Here is a 17,977-nt window from a genome sequence, read left to right on the forward strand (position 1 = left end):
AAATGAAGAGTTGAAAATAAGCAACTTTACAAACTGGGTAGAAATACGACATTTGATAGAGGGGTCAGATTGTATCTGAAATAGGAAGATGTAGCTTAAAAATATTTTTCCAATCCTTAACTATAGAAGATTTTTTTTAAGGAAATAACAAGGAAATATAGATATTTAGGAAATCTATTATTTTCTCATTCTTTTGAAATAGTCTTATGTGTGACCCAAGATGGCTGCAAGCATATACTTCACTTGCCTCATCCTCCTGAGCGCTAAGGTTATAGGCTGCGTGCACTTTATAACCATCTTTCATTTCTGTACAAAACCAAAATTTTATTACTTTTATTTAAAACAGCATGATTTTGACTTTCACCTACAGGTGTATTTCTTTGCAATGGTAGGCACCATTTAATTAAAACAACAACAACAACGGAACAGCCTGACATGGTGATATAAATAAATAATCCCAGTCTAGGGGACAGCCTGGGCTACATGGCAAGATCTGATTTAAAAATATGAACACTTGAAAACAGCTTATTTCAAAAAGTATGTGAAACAGTAAAATTACTATACATACCCTGTTGTATGTGGCCACTTGTTTGTTTCCTGACCTCTCACACTCCCGAAATAATCACAGAAACTATTAATTAAATCACTGATTGGTCTATTAGCTCTTACTTCTTATTGGCTAAATCCTACATCGGAATTTAATGCATTTCCATTATTTTATATTTTACCTACTGGCAAGGTTCCAGCATGTCTATCTCCAGCAGCAGCCCCATAGCTTCTCTCTGACTCCGCCTTCTTCTTCCCAGCATTCAGTTTAGCTTTCCTTGCCTACTTCTATTCTACCCTGCTATACGTCCAAAGCAGTTTCTTTATTAACCATTGGTATTCACAGCACACAGAGGGGAAGCCCACATCAGTACCCAGGCAGGACTATATGTGTCTTGGTGTAGGCAGGGTTTCAGGTCCATGGGCCACCCCTCCTGAGTGACTTCTCATCCTTGCCAGTTGAGTTATTTTCAGAGCCTAATGGCTTTCACTTTGGTGACAGTTCATCTCCTGGCTTCTGGGAAATGGGAGGGGAAACTACTCTCCTTTAGAGTGATCATCATTTCTCAGTTTGTCACCCTTGTCTGTAGCTCAAAGAGTATCACAAGCAAGTCATGGGAAGCCTTGTTATGTGTCTCTTGAGGGGAAGCCAGTGAGGAAAATGTCACTTCATAAAAGAGTGCCGAGAAGGATACAAAAGACGTGCCGGGCACCGCTCTACAGAAAACAGCTGGTTCTTCTATGCTGCTTCACTGCAGCACTTGAGTGATGCTCCTGCCTTCCCATCATGCCCCAGGGAGTGAAGGTGTCTACAGTGGAGTCACTGTCTTCTCTTCACTCAGTGTATGTATGAGAGCACATGCACACATGTCACAGCAGGAAAAGAACATTGTATGTAAACTTGCATCATCGTCAAAGGCCAAGTGGGTACTGTAATATGAATTTCAAATATGTGCGTTGTGACAGTGATGTGAAAGTAATCAATTAAAACCTTGGCTTTTATAAAATAATGTTATATAGAGAAATAATTTCTGTCTGTATGCCCAAGGATCCAACAAATGGTAACTAATCACTTCCTAAATACATAATAGTTTAGAGAAGTTGTAGGTAGTTTCTGACTTAAACTGATTTGCTTCCAAAGCACTTTAAAATAAGGTCAGTATCTTCTTTACTGTTCTGTGAGCAATGGGAAAGGATCTAGCTCCATGACATGGGTTTCTCCAGAATGGAGCAGAGTATTTCAGAACCACTCAGCATGACCTCTGTATTAGTGTTTCTGTAGGTTTTTGATTGGAAACCTTCTTAAAATGTCCACACGATGGACATGGCTCTGTTAAAGGAGGCTTTTGCTCTCTTGATCATAACTGTAGTTGTTAAACAATCATGACATGTATATAATTTTACCAACCGGTTTTCTTACTTTTTTTTTTTTTTTTTTGTCGTAACAGAAATCCTAGAGGCTGGCATTAAAGGAGGCTCTGAGTCTCTTAAAGGTGTGAAGCGAAAAAAGATTGTTGCTGAGAATCACTTGAAGAAAATACCAAAATCCCCCCTGAGGAATCCTCTTCAGACCAAACATAAGCAGAACACAGAAGAGTCCGCGGCGTTCAGTGTCGTCCAGGATGCATCAGATGCTCATAAGAAACACAACTGTGCCCCTGCTAAAACTGGGAAGCAATGTACCAAGCAAAATGGAGAAATAGCTGGGATGACTGCCGAGGCCTCAAAATCTGAAGACTCGGTCTCCCCAAAGAAGGCCTCATTTCCCCACCACCGCTCGGAGCTGCGGAGATGGAGGTCCGAGGGCTCAGACCCAGCCAGGATCAGTGGCCCTGATGGACAGCAGGACTCCAGCTCTTCACCCAGTAAAACCAGGACTGACAATAGTGAATGTAGCTCTCCTTCCTGTAGCGCCACGCCCCTTTCCTATACAAGTACCGCGTTCGATGTCTTACTGAAAGCAATGGAGCCAGAATTGAGCACCTTGTCACAAAAGGCCTCATCTTGTGCAATTAAGACAGAAAAACTGAGACCAAATAAAACTGTATGGCCCCCTTGTAAGTTAAAGAACAGTTCCCCGGATATCTCTAATCCTGCTTCCCAGGAGTTGGTTGCCGAATCACAGTGTTCTCCGTGTACCTCATACCCCCTACCTGAGGCCTCTGCTCAGAAGAATGAGCAAGCTGCAGCTCAGCCTGTCTCTCACCTGTATACCCCACACGACAACCTTGTTCCCAAACCTAGCCAACAGAATCAGCAGCTTCAGGAGCGTCTGGGCTTAACAGGATCATTGACAAATCTGTACACCCACGAGAACACTAAACTTGAACCGATTTATAACATAGCAGTGCCGTCAAGTGTAGGTCTCATGCCTCCCTCCAGTAAAACTCAGGTTACTCCTCCACACCAGCAAATGGATTCTGTGTCACCCGCGTCAGTAAGCCCTACCAGCTCCACACAGTCGCCCCCAGGGCCCATTTACAGTTCAACCCATGTCGCTTCTGTTGTCAGTCAAAGTATGGAACAAATGTGCAATCTTCTTCTGCGAGATCAGAAGCCCAAAAAGCAAGGCAAATATATCTGTGAATATTGCAATAGAGCGTGTGCGAAGCCCAGCGTGCTCTTAAAGCATATCCGCTCCCACACTGGAGAGCGGCCCTACCCCTGTGTGACTTGTGGGTTTTCATTTAAGACTAAAAGTAACCTGTATAAGCACAAAAAATCCCATGCGCACACTATCAAACTGGGTCTCGTCTTACAGCCAGAGGCTGGCGGTTTGTTCTTATCCCAAGAGTGCCCCAAAGCACTTAGTATCCATTCAGACGTGGAAGACAGTGGGGAGAGTGAGGAGGAAGGGCCTGGAGATGGGAGGCAGAATGATCCAGGGGTTATGGACCTACAGCCTGTGCAAATAATGAAGAAGACATCCAATCCCGAAGTTTTACCCAAGTCTGTTTCAAGCAATTCAGATAATGTGGTCAGTGGCTTCTCTTCACAGGACAGACCTTCTGAGTCACAAGCCCTGACAGAGTTACCAAAAGTTGTGGTCCACCCAGTAAGTATTTCCACACTAAGAACTGACAGTCCACCGGGGACCAGTCCCAAGCCGGAACTTCCTAGCACTCAGAGGCAGAAGGATCTTCATGTTGCAAACACACTGTCGCATCCAGCCAGGATATCATCCCTAGAGACGGATGAGAAGTCCCATCAGAAAGAGGATGTGACACAGTCGGAAGGGAGGCAGGAGGTGCACAGCGGAGCAGCGCATGCGCAACTCCAAAGGCAGCAGGCCACAGACGATCCCCAGGAGCAGCAAGGAAAACTGCTGCTGAGTCCACGGAGCTTAGGAAGTACTGATTCTGGCTACTTTTCACGTTCTGAAAGTGCTGATCAGGCTGTGAGTCCCCCGACTCCTTTTGCCAGAACTTTTCCCACCGTGGATCCCGACCCAGCTAAGAGCGGTGGACCCCCGGGGCCTCGAATTAGTGCTCCAGCACCAGCTGCTGTGGCCACTGGAGAGAAGTCATCAGTTATAGCAGGACAGATGCGTCCACCCTTGGCCACGAAAACTCTGGAGGAAAGGATTTCAAAGCTGATATCTGACAATGAAGCCCTGGTTGATGACAAGCAACTGGATAGTGTGAAGCCCCGGAGAACCTCGCTTTCCAGACGGGGAAGCATCGACTCCCCCAAATCATACATATTTAAAGATTCCTTCCAGTTTGACCTAAAACCAATGGGACGGAGAACAAGTTCCAGCTCTGATATACCAAAGTCCCCATTCACCCCCACCGATAAGTCAAAGCAAGTGTTCCTCCTGTCCGTTCCTTCCTTGGACTGCCTGCCTATTACGAGAAGTAACTCCATGCCAACCACAGGATATTCAGCAGTCCCTGCAAATATAATCCCGCCCCCTCCCCCTCTAAGAGGAAGCCAGTCATTTGATGATAAAATCGGCACCTTGTATGATGATGTCTTTGTGTCGGGACCTAACCCGTCCATTCCCCCAAGTGGACATCACCGGCCCCTGGTCAGACAGGCTGCCGTGGAGGACTCGACAGTCAGTGAGAACCACACGCTGGGCTCTGGGCCGTCTGCGGATGAGAGCTGTCAGGGATGCCCAGCCACCAGTGAGCCCGGGCCAGTGCAGAGCAAAGTGCTCCCAGCCCCTCACCTAGAAAAGAAAAAGTCCCACCAAGGACGAGGGACCATGTTTGAGTGCGAAACCTGTCGAAACAGGTACCGGAAACTGGAGAATTTTGAGAATCATAAGAAATTTTACTGTTCAGAGTTACATGGGCCCAAAACAAAGGTACCTGTGAGAGAGCCTGAGCACGGCCCTGCCCCTGGTGGGGCCCAACCCCAGGTTCTCCACTACAGAGTTGCTGGCACCACAGGTGTATGGGAGCAGACGCCCCAGCTAAGGAAAAGGCGGAAAATGAAAAGCGTAGGTGATGATGAGGACCTGCAGCCTCGCGAAAGCCGGACATCTCCAGAGAACACGGAAGCCCTTCCGCTGCAGCCCGCCCTGGGCTCTGCTCCCAATCCACCCAAACATGTCACTGCCACAGCAGGTGACCAGGTGCCCAGAGGCATCCAGCTGCAGAGCTCTCCTGTTCAGCTTGTGGCCAGGGTCCCTGAGCAGGCCCTACACCTAAAGCAATGTCCTGTGGTTGAACAGCAACTAACTTCTGCCGCTCCGGACAAGATGGAAGTGAAGAGACAAGGGGGTGGCATCTCTGTCATCCAACACACCAACTCCCTGAGCAGGCCTAGTTCATTTGACAAGCTGGAGCCCTCAGAAGGAGGCACCACCTTTACTTTACAGGAGCTGGGCCGAACTGGCATGCCTGGGACTCTGAAAGTGATAGGACTCTCCCCAGAGGAAGGTCACCCACCTCAGATGGCACCGTCACAGGCCCTTAGAGGAGAGCCACGGGAAAGTTCTAGAAAGATGCCAAGTGAGCGGTATGTATTAGGTCAGCCCTTGAGACTGGTCCGACAGCACAACATCCAGGTCCCAGAAATTCTGGTCACTGAGGAGCCCGACCGGGACCTGGAAGCCCAGAGCCACGACGAAGAAAAGTCAGAGAAGTTCAGTTGGCCTCAGCGCAGCGAAACCTTATCAAAGCTACCGACAGAGAAACTGCCACCCAAAAAGAAAAGGCTCCGGCTGGCTGAGATAGAGCATTCTTCAACTGAGTCAAGCTTCGATTCCACTCTCTCTCGGAGTCTCAGCAGAGAAAGCAGCTTATCCCACGCATCCAGCTTCTCAGCCTCCTTAGACATAGAAGACATTTCTAAAGCAGAGGTATCCCCCAAAATGGATTTTCCCAACAAAGCTGAGTTCCTTCTGATTCCACTGGGCACGAACACACTGAGTGTCCCTGGAAGCCACAGGGAAATGAGGCGCGCTGCATCCGAGCAGATCGGCTGCGTGCCCACAGTGATGGAGGTCTCTGAGTTCCGAAGTAAGTCATTTGACTGTGGGAACATCACTCCTTCCCAGGCGACACCGGCAACACTTGTTGAGTCCCAGCCTTCTAGCTCCTCTTCTGGTGTTGGGGGCACCGGACATGTGCCCCTTTTGGAAAGAAGGCGAGGTCCACTGATCCGGCAGATATCTTTAAACATAGCTTCCGACTGTCATCTGTCTCCTGTTAGTGCATCATCTTTCCAAAATATTGTTCTTCCTAGCGTGAATGCAATGGCGTTTCAGGGTCCAAGGCTTCCCGATGCATCTTCCGCTGAGTTTCCCGCACGAACTGTGCACTCCCAGGTCCTGACCAAGGATCTTCAACCAGAAATGTCAAGTTCAAGCTCTATGGACACCTTCCCTCCTCAACAGCTCTTTGGTGTCCATTTATTGAATAGAACTCCTACTCCCCTTAGTCATCAGAACACACAACTGTCTCTGCCAGCGTCCGCACAGGGCGGCAAACCAGGTACACACCCCAATGTGTGTGCGTCTTCTCCTGGCGAGGGGAGCTTTGCTCCTAAGTACCAGCTTCAGTGTCCAGCATTCGCTTCCGGCCAGGGCTGCTCTTCTAGTCCTCTGCATTCTGTACCTAATCCAGTTCTTCCAGATCAAAGCGGAGCAGATCCATGTGTGGCTTCAGTAGCTCTAGCAGCCAAACTAGTCGATCCTGTGTCTAACTCCTGCCCTCTGCCGTCAAAGGAGCTCAGGCCACCAAACGATCAGGGGCAGAAGGGACTGCCGTCCTTTGTGCTGCCCGTGCCCCCACAGAGTAAAGTTCCTGTGTACTGCTTTGCCACTGTCACATCCCTGCCACAAATCTTAGTGACCCAGGATCTGTCCAACATGCCAGTTTGCCAAACTAATCAGGGTATAGTGCCAGTCAGTGAAGAGCAAAATTCCATGCCAGAATCACAGAACCCTCTCCAAAATGCATTGCCAGCACCAGAGAAGGATCTTACCTGCAAAAGTGTTCTTCCAGAGACAGGCCAAAATGCTTCTGTTTCAGGGTCCGTGACCACAGTTCAGAAGATGTCTGTTGGAAGACTCTCCCCGCAACAAGAAGTCTCAGCCTCAAGTAAAAGGATGCTTTCCCCAGCAAACAGTTTAGACATTGCCATGGAGAAGCACCAGAAGCGGGCTAAAGATGAGAACGGAGCTGTTTGCAACACAGACATTAGACCCTTGGAGCTGCCGAGTTCAAGGGCTGGCGAGAGCAATAAACAGAAGAAGCCAGTGCTGGTCAGGCAGCTTTGTACCACAGAGCCCCTTGAAGGAGTGACCCCAGAGCAGGACACGTGCCCTGCACCAGAAAGGAGCTGCCAGAGTGCTGACTTGACACCGGCTTTACCAATTGATAATTTGTCATCGGGCGCCTCTAAGTTTGTGGTCACAGACCATGTCAGTGAATTGCAGGAGCTTAAAAATACCAAGTTGTGTACATCAGTGACTCCTACAGTGCAAGATTCACCTGTCCCTTCAGAAAGTGCCTGTGTTTTGCCTTTGAAATCTATTGACAACAACCAGGAAGAGGAGCTACAAGGTTCTAAACAGCAAGAGAACAAAGCAAACACTCCAGGGCCCTGTCAGCTTTCAGTCCCTGCTGTTTCACTATTAAGCAGTTCAGACACTCAGCTGTCATTCCCCAGTCTCAAGACTGCAACTAGCTTTACGTGGTGTTATCTGTTAAGACAGAAGTCATTGCCATTGCCTCAGAGCGACCAGAAAACTTCAGCCTATACTGGATGGACAGTGAGCTCCAGTAACCCAAATCCACTTGGTTTGCCTACAAAAGTTGCTCTTTCTCTTCTTAATTCTAAACAGAAGACTGCAAAGTCACTGTATTGCCAAGCAGTAACCACCCATTCACAATCAGATTTAGTGGTCTATTCAAGCAAGTGGAAAAACAACTTAAGCAAGGTACTTGAGATATCATTTATCTTCGAATGTGGTTTGTGCAAATTAGTTTCAATAAGTCTTGATGCCTTTAAGTGTCCTACTTACAATAAGTATTTTAATTCTGAGTGACAAGTTGTACTGTGTGATTATTAAAGGGGAGGCGACATTCTCCCCTGGAGTCACACTGGGAAGAATCACCTACAGTTTTGGCAGTGATTCTGTCTGTAAATATTTTGCAAGCAATAACTCCCCCGGGCACTGACTATTGGGTTGTTTTTGGTTTTCCCTTCAGCTGACTCTACTCAGTGGGTGTTAGAATTTTGATTTTTCTCTTCATTGATGAGTTGTTAGCTGAGAGAAGATTATGACCATAATCTCTCAAGGCTAATTTGGAAACACCAACCTGTAGGTTACCAGAAGTGGCTATGTTCTCTTGTGAACTACACAAAGTCCAGTAACTTGTCCTATCCTCCTATCAACTGATCTGCTCTCACCACGCCCACTTCAGTATTCTGAGTGGACCCCTGAGAGCCATTCATAACTGCCAAAATATGCATAAAAGAACTCATGCCCTTATGAGTTGATTTGATCAAAAATTATGGAATAATTTAAGGTCATGACATTATAATTTGGAGTAATAGGTGGAATTCTCATTAGAATTGTTGCCTTTTTAAAATGGGGAAATCGCCGGGCGGTGGTGGCGCACGCCTTTAATCCCAGCACTCGGGAGGCAGAGGCAGGAGGATCTCTGGGAGTTCGAGGCCAGCCTGGTCTATAAGAGTTAGTTCCAGGATGGGCACCAAAGCTACAGAGAAACCCTGTCTCGAAAAACCAAAATAAATAAATAAATAAATAAATAAATAAAAATGAAAATAAAATGGGGAAATCATTTAAGCAATTACATAAATAAGAGTATTACCTTAGGCTCTGGGCATTCAGAATTATTGATGAACTCTTGACTTCTTCAGATTCACAAGCACATAGTACTGATCCATAAGCATTTATGAATCTCTCTGCATGAAATATTTGTGATACTAGCATGACATAGACGTCTGCATGGTCCTAACTTGACTGTTCTGTGGAGTTGTGGATCCAGAAGGCACTCCATGGTGGTGTTCCTTAGCTGAGTCGATGATGGTAATAGTGATGATAATGATAGCAGCAATAGATACTTTAGACAAGTGAGGCTTTCTTAAAAAAATTAGTAGATCTTTAAATTATGTGAAAATGAGAAGAAATTGTTTTAATTAAAGATTGCAGGGACTCTGGCATGGACTGGAGGTTTTGTCAGTAGCTTAAAGTCGACAATATGGATACAGCTCAAGGGCTGTACATGGTTACAGAGGGCCGTCTGTGCCAGGGAAGGAAGGTACAGCCACAGATTCAGAGATTTGTTGTTGTAACTTCTTAGACCCCAAGTTCCCTAAATAGGAACTCTAGATGGGCCATCCCTCCCCTTGAGGATATAAGCAGATCTAGGTTTATGTTCCTAATGTCCCAGTGAGCGTGGTCCTCCCAGGCTGGAGCTGTAACTCAGTGTTGGGCATATGTAAGATCCTCCTTTCCATCCCCAGAATCCAAGGGGAGAGTTACAAAGCCACAGAAAAAGTTCTGGCATGATGTACTTAGATTTCAAATCTCTTGGGGGAAGCAGCAGGTGGAAGGTCTGTCTGGATGACTGTCAGCTTCAGGAACGATTGTGACTGATCAGAGGGAGGAGAATGGAGAGACAGTGAAGAAAGTCCACTCAGACAGAGCTTCAGAGGGAAATGGTAGCAAGCACAACTCAGAAGTATGTGTTCCTGGAGTTGTTAAGTGCCATCGTATAGAGGGGTGGGGGGCGCGAGTCTGTGCTCTGCACATTTTTCTCACTGGAGACTTGAATCCATGAACAAGTGGCTCAGGAGGCTGGGGCACCTAGCTGACTGCTGTGTATAACCCATATGGTAATACTGTCAGGATTGCAAATGGAAAGAGTATACAGGTGATGCCCGGAGCGCGCAGGCGCACTAGAACTCTTGTAGTAACTGAGCCGTTTAACCACCTGATGTCTTTAGCAAGTAGAAGCTGGATTTGATGGTAGAAAAGTGAGCAGAAGCTACAGGGCGTGAAAGCTGAGGCGTGCTCTTGGAAAAAAAGAGCTTGCCTAACATGTATGGGTTCCAGTGTCCATCTCTTAAATGCCGTTTCCCCCGCCGGGGAGCGGGGAATTTGATATGGAAAAGAAGGTAAGAAAGACCATTGCTAAAGGGGTAACATCAAACAGGAGTGTGTGTGTTCTACTTTCTAGAGAATCTGGTCTGCTTGCTTGCTAGGGAGTGGAAGAAAACAGATGAGCGTGTCCATAATCACTACTCTGGCCTCTGTGAACTGGCCAGCAGCGTGAGCTCCCAAAGACTCTTCCAGTGGACCCAGCCACTCCTCCATGATGCACTTTCTCTGGTCCAAGGAAGTCTCTTCAGTCTTGCTGAGTCCCGCTGTAGGAAAGGCACTTGTCCTGGCGGAAGCTGTGGTTCTTGTAAAGGCCAGGCCAGGACTGGTAGCCTTTGCTGTTAACACTTGGCTTTGACAAAGTGGCATAGCCTCGGCTCAAGGTGGTACTCTCTCTAGGATAACGACACATGTGTTGTCATTTTGATGTCTGCTGTCTTTTCCAAAGACTTTATTGCTGTCAGCCCACCTCTGTCTTTGGCCTGACCTGACTTTCACGCTAACCAATGTTTGGTTTTTGACAACTATTTTAGAGACAGAAACCATGTTCTTCAAAGAAATGGAAGAGGGGTGGGATGGAAACTGGGAAGTGGGGCTTCTGCTCCACCTTCATGGCTCTCCCAAGTTGGAGGGGTTTTAGTGGTGCCTTTGAGGAACCTGAGACTGTATTGTATCTAGAGGTAGCTAGTGCTTTTCCATCTCCAAGGAAATAACTACTTAAAAGGTAGACTTAACCTGGCAGTGGTGGTACACACCTTTAATCCTAGCACTTAGGAGGCAGGGGCAAAAGGATCTCTGAATTCAAGGCCAGCCTGATCTATAGAGTAAGTTCCAGAATAGCCAGGGCTACACAGAGAAACCCTGTCTCGGAAAAGGAGAGAGAGAGAGAGAGAGAGAGAGAGAGAGAGAGAGAGAGAGAGAGAGAGAGAGAGAGAGAGAGAACAAGAAAGAAATAGAGTGAAACTATTACACGTGGCCAGTGAAACATAAAGACTTTTTAGTCTGTTAAAGAAGGTTTTCTGTCAAGTTCCTGGGCCACAAGGGAAGGTGGTTGGTTCACTTAGCTGTCTTGGACTGTGGTGGGGACTGGAGGAAAGACAGCAGAGGCCTTGACTCCCACTCCGTCTTAGGCACACACTTGCTGAGCTAACCACTGGTCTGTACTTTGTTATGTTAATTGCTAGTGAACCATTATGGTGTTTGTGTTTCCAGCTTAATGGACTTAGTTTCTCTTTTTGTTTTCCCCTTTCAGAGAGTAGGTAGTCAAAAGTCTGCAGTAGTTGAATTCAGCAATAAAGATGACTCTGAAATCAACAGTGAGCAAGATAAAGAAAACTCCTTAATCAAAAGTGAACCACGAAGAATTAAAATATTTGATGGAGGGCAAGTACATATTTTATTCTTAAATGTAATTTATCCTAGCCTTTTAAATGTGCATTTGCTGTCTTGTGGGTGAAGGCCTGCCAGTGAGGATTTTATTTAAAGGATTCGTAGCTAAGTGAGTCTTCCTGACAAGACATGTTAGTATCTCTTAAGTAATTCCATTTTGATAGAGGAAATGATGCCTAGTAAGAAATGTACTGTGAGAAGAGCTTGAGAGGAAACCTGGTTCCCACATGGACTTGTAGCATGGAGTGGCCTGGGAAATCTAAGAGAGATGTGCCTTGCCTTTTGCTGTCTTCCTGTTAGCTCCAGAATAACAAACAAGCTGCAAGAGCCAGTGGCTGGCAGAGTTTGAGAATAGTTTAGGGTTTACAGTCACTGCGTTGAATTTAACAATGAAAAAAAAATGAAAAAAAAAAAACCTTTCAAACTGGCATCTTTAATTTGTGGAAATTTTAAGAGTTAAACATTACATTGAATAACTACAAGTAGAACCAGCTGTCAGAACTTTAGCTGTGATGCATAAACTGGGAATCTTCTTTCTTAAATGTACATAAAATCATTGTAGAGTGTGTATAAAAGTTGTGTTTCATTTTTTTAGGTTGCGTTTTCATCAGTCTTTTCTCAAAGACACAGTATCCAATTTCCCTGCTCATTTTTCTCCTTTAAATTAGATACAAGTCAAATGAGGAGTATGTATACGTCCGAGGCAGGGGAAGAGGAAAGTACATATGCGAAGAATGTGGAATACGGTGTAAGAAACCAAGCATGTTAAAGAAACACATACGCACCCACACAGATGTCCGCCCCTACCATTGCACCTACTGCAACTTCTCCTTCAAGACGAAAGGTAGGACAGGGCTGCTGCCACTGCCGTCGTCCTGTGCCTCTCGCGGGGAGGCCAGGTTGTCTCTGTTACTAAGGCACATCTTGCCAGCACTGGAGTGTTTGTTCCTTATGTTTCTAGACCCTTTGAGGAAAATACATCTAATTACAGGGTTTTAGAATATACGTAAGTAAAAGTAATGTTTTAAAAGGATCAGCTGTTTCTTTTTACCTTTTATTCCCTGAATTATAGTTCCTTACCAAGGACTGACGTGTTTTCAGAATCCTCACTTTGGGGCTGAAGAAGGAAATAAGCTTTTGCAACCACAAGTAAATTCATTTAGAGTCAAAAAGATTCAAGAAGAGTTTTAAATAATAAACAAAATACATTTTCATAATCATTCATTTTATTTGATTTTAGCCATAAATAACTATCTTTTATGATAAATTTTAACCCAAATTACATTAAATTTCAGTTTTAAAGTTTTTAAACTTTTCTGCTACTAAAATTTTTAATAGACTCTCAGAAATAGTCATTAAGATTGTATTTGGCATGCTTCTGTTTTATGTTTACTTAAAGCATAGCCCTCAGGTGAAGTAGTTTTACCCTGCACAGGTTTCCTGTTATGTGTAATGAATATGCGATTATAAAATATTTGCTCATGTTCACAGATCATTATGTAACAAGTCATTAAAGATAGTGGTTTCACAAAGTAGGGCTTCCTTCAGCAACGTATCTAATCACGGGGATGTCCGACTTACATAGCAGTGTCCATAAAAAATGATCATTTTATTGAAACTATCTTTGTTCCATTCGAGTTCACATTTGCCTGTGTTGCTTGCTGCTGTTTTTGCACTGGCTGTCTTTATCAGTCATCTCTGGAGCCCGTTTTGGTGCATTTCTGGCTTAGATTTATTGGCATTTAAAGAAAGTTGAAGCTGTATCAACTGAGTGTCTTTATGTTAGCTCAGACAACAGTGATTTCTTAAGAAGGATCTAGAGAAACAAAATACTCTTCAGAAAACTTTGAACAGCTCTGGAGAGTTTAGCAAGCCTGGGGGAGAGAGGAGTCCTCAGTCATGATCTCTCTGCTGGTGATATAGGTCTTCCTCCCCCTGGAGATGGTCAGGGAGGCAGCAGTTAGGTCAGTCCTCAGTATCGCCTGAAGATGAGGACCTTTGAACCCTTCACTGCTCTTTCTTCAGTAGACACTGATTTAAGAAGTATCTGTTAACTTGGTTGTGAGAAGAGGAACATGTTTACAAGGCTAACCTTAATAAAACCTGGAACGAGTACATCCTACGCATGTAAACACATAGGTTTTGTCTTGTTAAACTATTCAGGGAGTTAATCGGTAACTGAGAGAATATTAAGAACTTAAATTCCCAAATCCAACCACGTACAGTTTTATATTAGTTTCTTAGTGCATACCTTGCTCCATCTGTCTGTCTGTCTGTCTGTCTGTCCGTCTTGGGAACCAAAGCTTTTTGAAAGTGAACTACTAGTGAGCCTTTTAATTTACCTTAGATATTGTACTACTATGAAAGCATTTGGGCTTAGACACAGAGATCTCAGCCACAGTAAGGTGGCTTTTAACCACTTGCTTATTGATTTCTTTACTTTTGAGTGGGGAAACTTTGACACTTCCAAAAAAAGTAAAGGTTTATATAATAAATACCACTTTGCCTTGTGTGTCTTAATTACACTTAACATTCTGCCATATTTCTCATGTAATGTAAATGTCAGCCACAGGCAGACCATGTAAGCCCGGTGTTATCTGTGGGGGGTACCCCTGGCAGCAGCTAATACCTCGTAGTGACCACGTGCTGCTGCAGGAGCATCTTAGACTTGAACTTCTTAAACACTTGGCTTTAGGGTGCTGTGTGGTTGTTTGACAAGAATATACCAGGTAGTGCCTGAATCGGCGTGTACAACTGTGACTAACTCCACAAATTCTGCATCTACCAAGAAATTGAAGCTGTATAAATCCAACAGATTTGCATGGGCTTTCAATACAGGCCACATTTAGAACAAGGATTCCAACATTTTAAACACTTCTAATTTTTCTCTGTGCCAAAATTCAGTATGTAAATTTTGCTCTGTGTTTCCTCAGAAGAAATAGTTTTGCCCCTGTCAGCACTATCTTTGGTGTAGCACCGCCCACTCAGGATGTCTGGGGTCCCCGAGAGACCCTTAGCGGCTCATTGTCATCCATGGTCACTCCAGACAGGTGATAGCCTGCACTGCTAGGCTCATGAGGTGACAGTGTGGAGCGTGCTCTCTATTCTGTGCCCCGCACAGTGCTCTTGATGATGCCCAAAAGCAACCCAGAATAGTCATCAAAGGTCCAAACTTTAAAACTGTAAATGCCTGGGTACCGGAAATAAAAAAGAAACTAAAAGCTAACATGGTAGGGAGATCATTAAAACATCATAGGGGAGTCAAGACAATATTCATGCCTTTGGGTCTGGGGTTTAATGCCTGTCAAGGCCTCTGAAATACACCTGACCCTCCTTTCCATTGATTTTGAGCCGTATGAGAAATAAACATGTCCTGAAATTGTTTTGGTTTTTTTTTTTTTTTTTTTTTTTTTTTTTTTTTGGTTTTTTTCGAGACAGGGTTTCTCTGTGGTTTTGAAGCCTGTCCTGGAACTAGCTCTTGTAGACCAGGCTGGTCTCGAACTCACAGAGATCCGCCTACCTCTGCCTCCCGAGTGCTGGGATTAAAGGCGTGCGCCACCACTGCCCGGCCATGTCCTGAAATTGTTAAGGTTCCAGGTTGAAAACTCTTATAAAGGTCCTTCTACAACTTGGGATCCTTGGGACTCTGTGGAAGACCATTATTACAGAAGATGGACTTCAAATTAAAATGTAAACACAGACAGGGAAGTGAGCTGCTGTGAGAGCCAGCAGACACAGCTAGTGGACAAGTTACTCTCCAGGAACTGCAGGGCAAAATGCGCTCTGAAGAAGGCATGGAGTGTGCACATTCTTAGGAAATCAGAAGTACAGAATAGTTCCCAACAGACAGAAGTAGCTACCATCACAATAGACAAGACAGATTTGAAAACAAAGTGCTATCTATCAGTAGCAAATACAAAAGTCATTGCAACTAACTATAAATTCTAGTGTTTTCTTTCATACAGTCTTAGTTGTTGGAATTGTTTAAGCCCTGTGTATATGTTTGTTTGAAGCAAGAATAGAGTTGTCCGGAGTTGACAAATGCAATGGCAGAATAATACTGCATAAGTTTATTAAACTTTCTTTTCCTTTAAGGAAATCTGACAAAACACATGAAGTCCAAGGCACATAGCAAGAAGTGTGTGGATTTGGGCATCTCAGTGGGTCTGATAGACGAGCAAGACACGGAAGAATCAGGTGAGCCTTCACCGGTGGTTTTCAGAGTGTTTTCACAGCATGTCTGTTTTCTCACCTCCCCATCCCCCATAGACTCCTGACCGGTGTTTTCATCTGCAGTTTTCTACCTGCTTCTCCTGCCCCACTATGGAAGAATTAACATACAGAACCAGAAGCTTACTCTTAAGTGCTTGATTAACCTTCCCAAAGCATGTGTCTGGTCATGCTGGTCTTTGGCAATGTTTTGAACTGACAACTCGCATTTGCCAATATAAAGTACAAGTCACTTGAGAGTCCTCAGAATACTATCTGCTTCCTCTTCCTTTTCTCATTGTCACCTAGGCTGACCCTCGAATGTCCTGTGTAGGGGACCATCTCCCTGGTTCATGCCCCCCATAGCACCCAGCACCCTGCCTTCCTCACCCCTGTCCCAGCCTGCACTGGTCACATTGTTGCTTTCTTTAAACTACAACAGGACCCTGTACTGTTGGGAAACAGTGTCTACTTTTCCCTTGCATGGCTCCTGCCAGAAACCTTTTCCTTCTCTGACCTCCTTGTTCTTAGGTGTTTCTTCTGAAGGCTTTTGACCCATCTTCTTTGTGTGATTATTATTCTGGTTCCCTCTCTCCCAGTTGAGCTGCTGCAGTATGCAGTGTGGCATGAACGGAGCCCACTGCCTAGCTGTCGGCTTCTCTAACATTCAGCATTTAGCTCAATGCCTGGAGGTCACCCTGCTCCTGGTATTGGCAGATGCTAGGAGTGTGGCTCACCTCAGTGGTACAGTGCCCGCATGGCATGCTGGGGCCCTGGGTTCAGTCTCTAACACCTCCCTAATGAAAAGAACAAGAACGCAGCGCTGTAAGCATTTGAGGATAAAACATTTTTACCTGTTGAAAACACTTACTGTTTTGAAATAGTATTTTTCCCTTAGTACTGTTAACAAGTGTAGATAATTACAGTTTAGAGGGAAAAACTTTTAGTCTATTTTGTACAGAGTATAGAAGTATATTTCTGTGAAGTTTCTGTTCTTTTTTTTTTTTTTTTTTTTTTTTTTTTTTTTTTGGATTTTTCGAGACAGGGTTTCTCTGTGGCTTTGGAGCCTGTCCTGGAACTAGCTCTTGTAGACCAGGCTGGTCTCGAACTCTTAACTCAAGAATTTATCAACTTATTTAATCCAGCTTTTCAACCAGTAATGGACAGAGTGAATCATCCTGAATTAATTTCTTAATGTGCAAGAGCAGTGACGTGGTCTGGGTAGTAAGAGCAATTCCAGTTTAAAGAGGAAGGAAGAATGTGTAAGGACTGAGTGAGGATATGTACCCACCAGTGACTAGAACAGGTACAAAGTAAAGGCTGTAACAAGCCATGCTGCTGCCGTGCACACTGCTGAGTTTTGCTTCAAGATGAGCCTTAGGGGAATAGGTTACATGTGCAGGGTCTTCTGAATTCTCAAGGGAAGCTGGTACTTACATCCTAAACCCACAAAGAAGTGTAGTTCTGTGAATTACACCGTGCTAGGTGGATTTACTCTATCCCACGGACCTATCTACCCACTCCTGGGTGGATTGACTCTAACCCACGAACCTGTCTACCCATTCCTAGGTTGATTGACTTGCTAGCCCACGGACCTATCTACCCACTCCTGGGTGGATTGACTCTAACCCATGAACTTGTCTACCCATTCCTAGGTTGATTGACTTGCTAGCCCATGGACCTATCTACCATTCCTGGGTGGATTGACTTGATAGCCCACGGACCTATCCACCCATTCCTAGGTTGATTGACTTGATAGCCCACAGACATATCTGCCCATTCCTAGGTGGACTGACTTGCTAGCCCACAGACATATCTACCCATTGGCTTTCATATTTTCTTCTCATTCTAAAGCTGAACTTACGCTCTAACTCAGTTTATAGCATGGCTCCCTGTTAAGACAAAACAAGCTCCTTTTACCAGTTGGGTTTTTTTTCAGTTTTTGTTTTTTCAGATTACCGTATTTATGGTAAGTGTACTTAGCTTTATCTGCTTCTATCAAATAGTAAAACATAGTGTGCAAATACTAAATAAATCCTGAGTGCTGTGTCATGGGGGGGGGGCTTACAATTCTCTATCACTGTGCCAACAATAACAGTCTTCCCTTTGACTTTATTGTAGGCTTACAATGTAAGTAAAATAAAATAGGTAGTTGTTTTAAACTGTTTATCTTGCTTTTTCAATCATTCTATTTTTTTCCATTTAAAATCATTTTAAATACATCTGTGCTCATGCTTGAGATGGTGT

At 44.7% G+C, this 17,977-nt stretch overlaps 1 protein-coding gene across 4 annotated transcripts in view; it reads left to right on the plus strand.

Moving 5' to 3' along the window:
* Hivep1 (HIVEP zinc finger 1) overlaps positions 1-17,977 on the plus strand; it is a 134,931-nt gene that overhangs the window by 96,895 nt on the left and 20,059 nt on the right. For all 4 annotated transcript variants that reach the window (XM_057787314.1, XM_057787313.1, XM_057787315.1 and 1 more), the window contains 4 exons: positions 1,995-7,942; positions 11,385-11,515; positions 12,190-12,365; positions 15,617-15,718. In XM_057787314.1, the coding sequence (XP_057643297.1) occupies positions 1,995-7,942; positions 11,385-11,515; positions 12,190-12,365; positions 15,617-15,718 (6,357 nt within the window). The remainder of the gene's footprint in view (positions 1-1,994; positions 7,943-11,384; positions 11,516-12,189; positions 12,366-15,616; positions 15,719-17,977) is intronic.

The sequence above is a fragment of the Chionomys nivalis genome, chromosome 13 (assembly GCF_950005125.1).
Source record: "Chionomys nivalis chromosome 13, mChiNiv1.1, whole genome shotgun sequence".
Lineage (NCBI taxonomy): Eukaryota > Metazoa > Chordata > Mammalia > Rodentia > Cricetidae > Chionomys > Chionomys nivalis.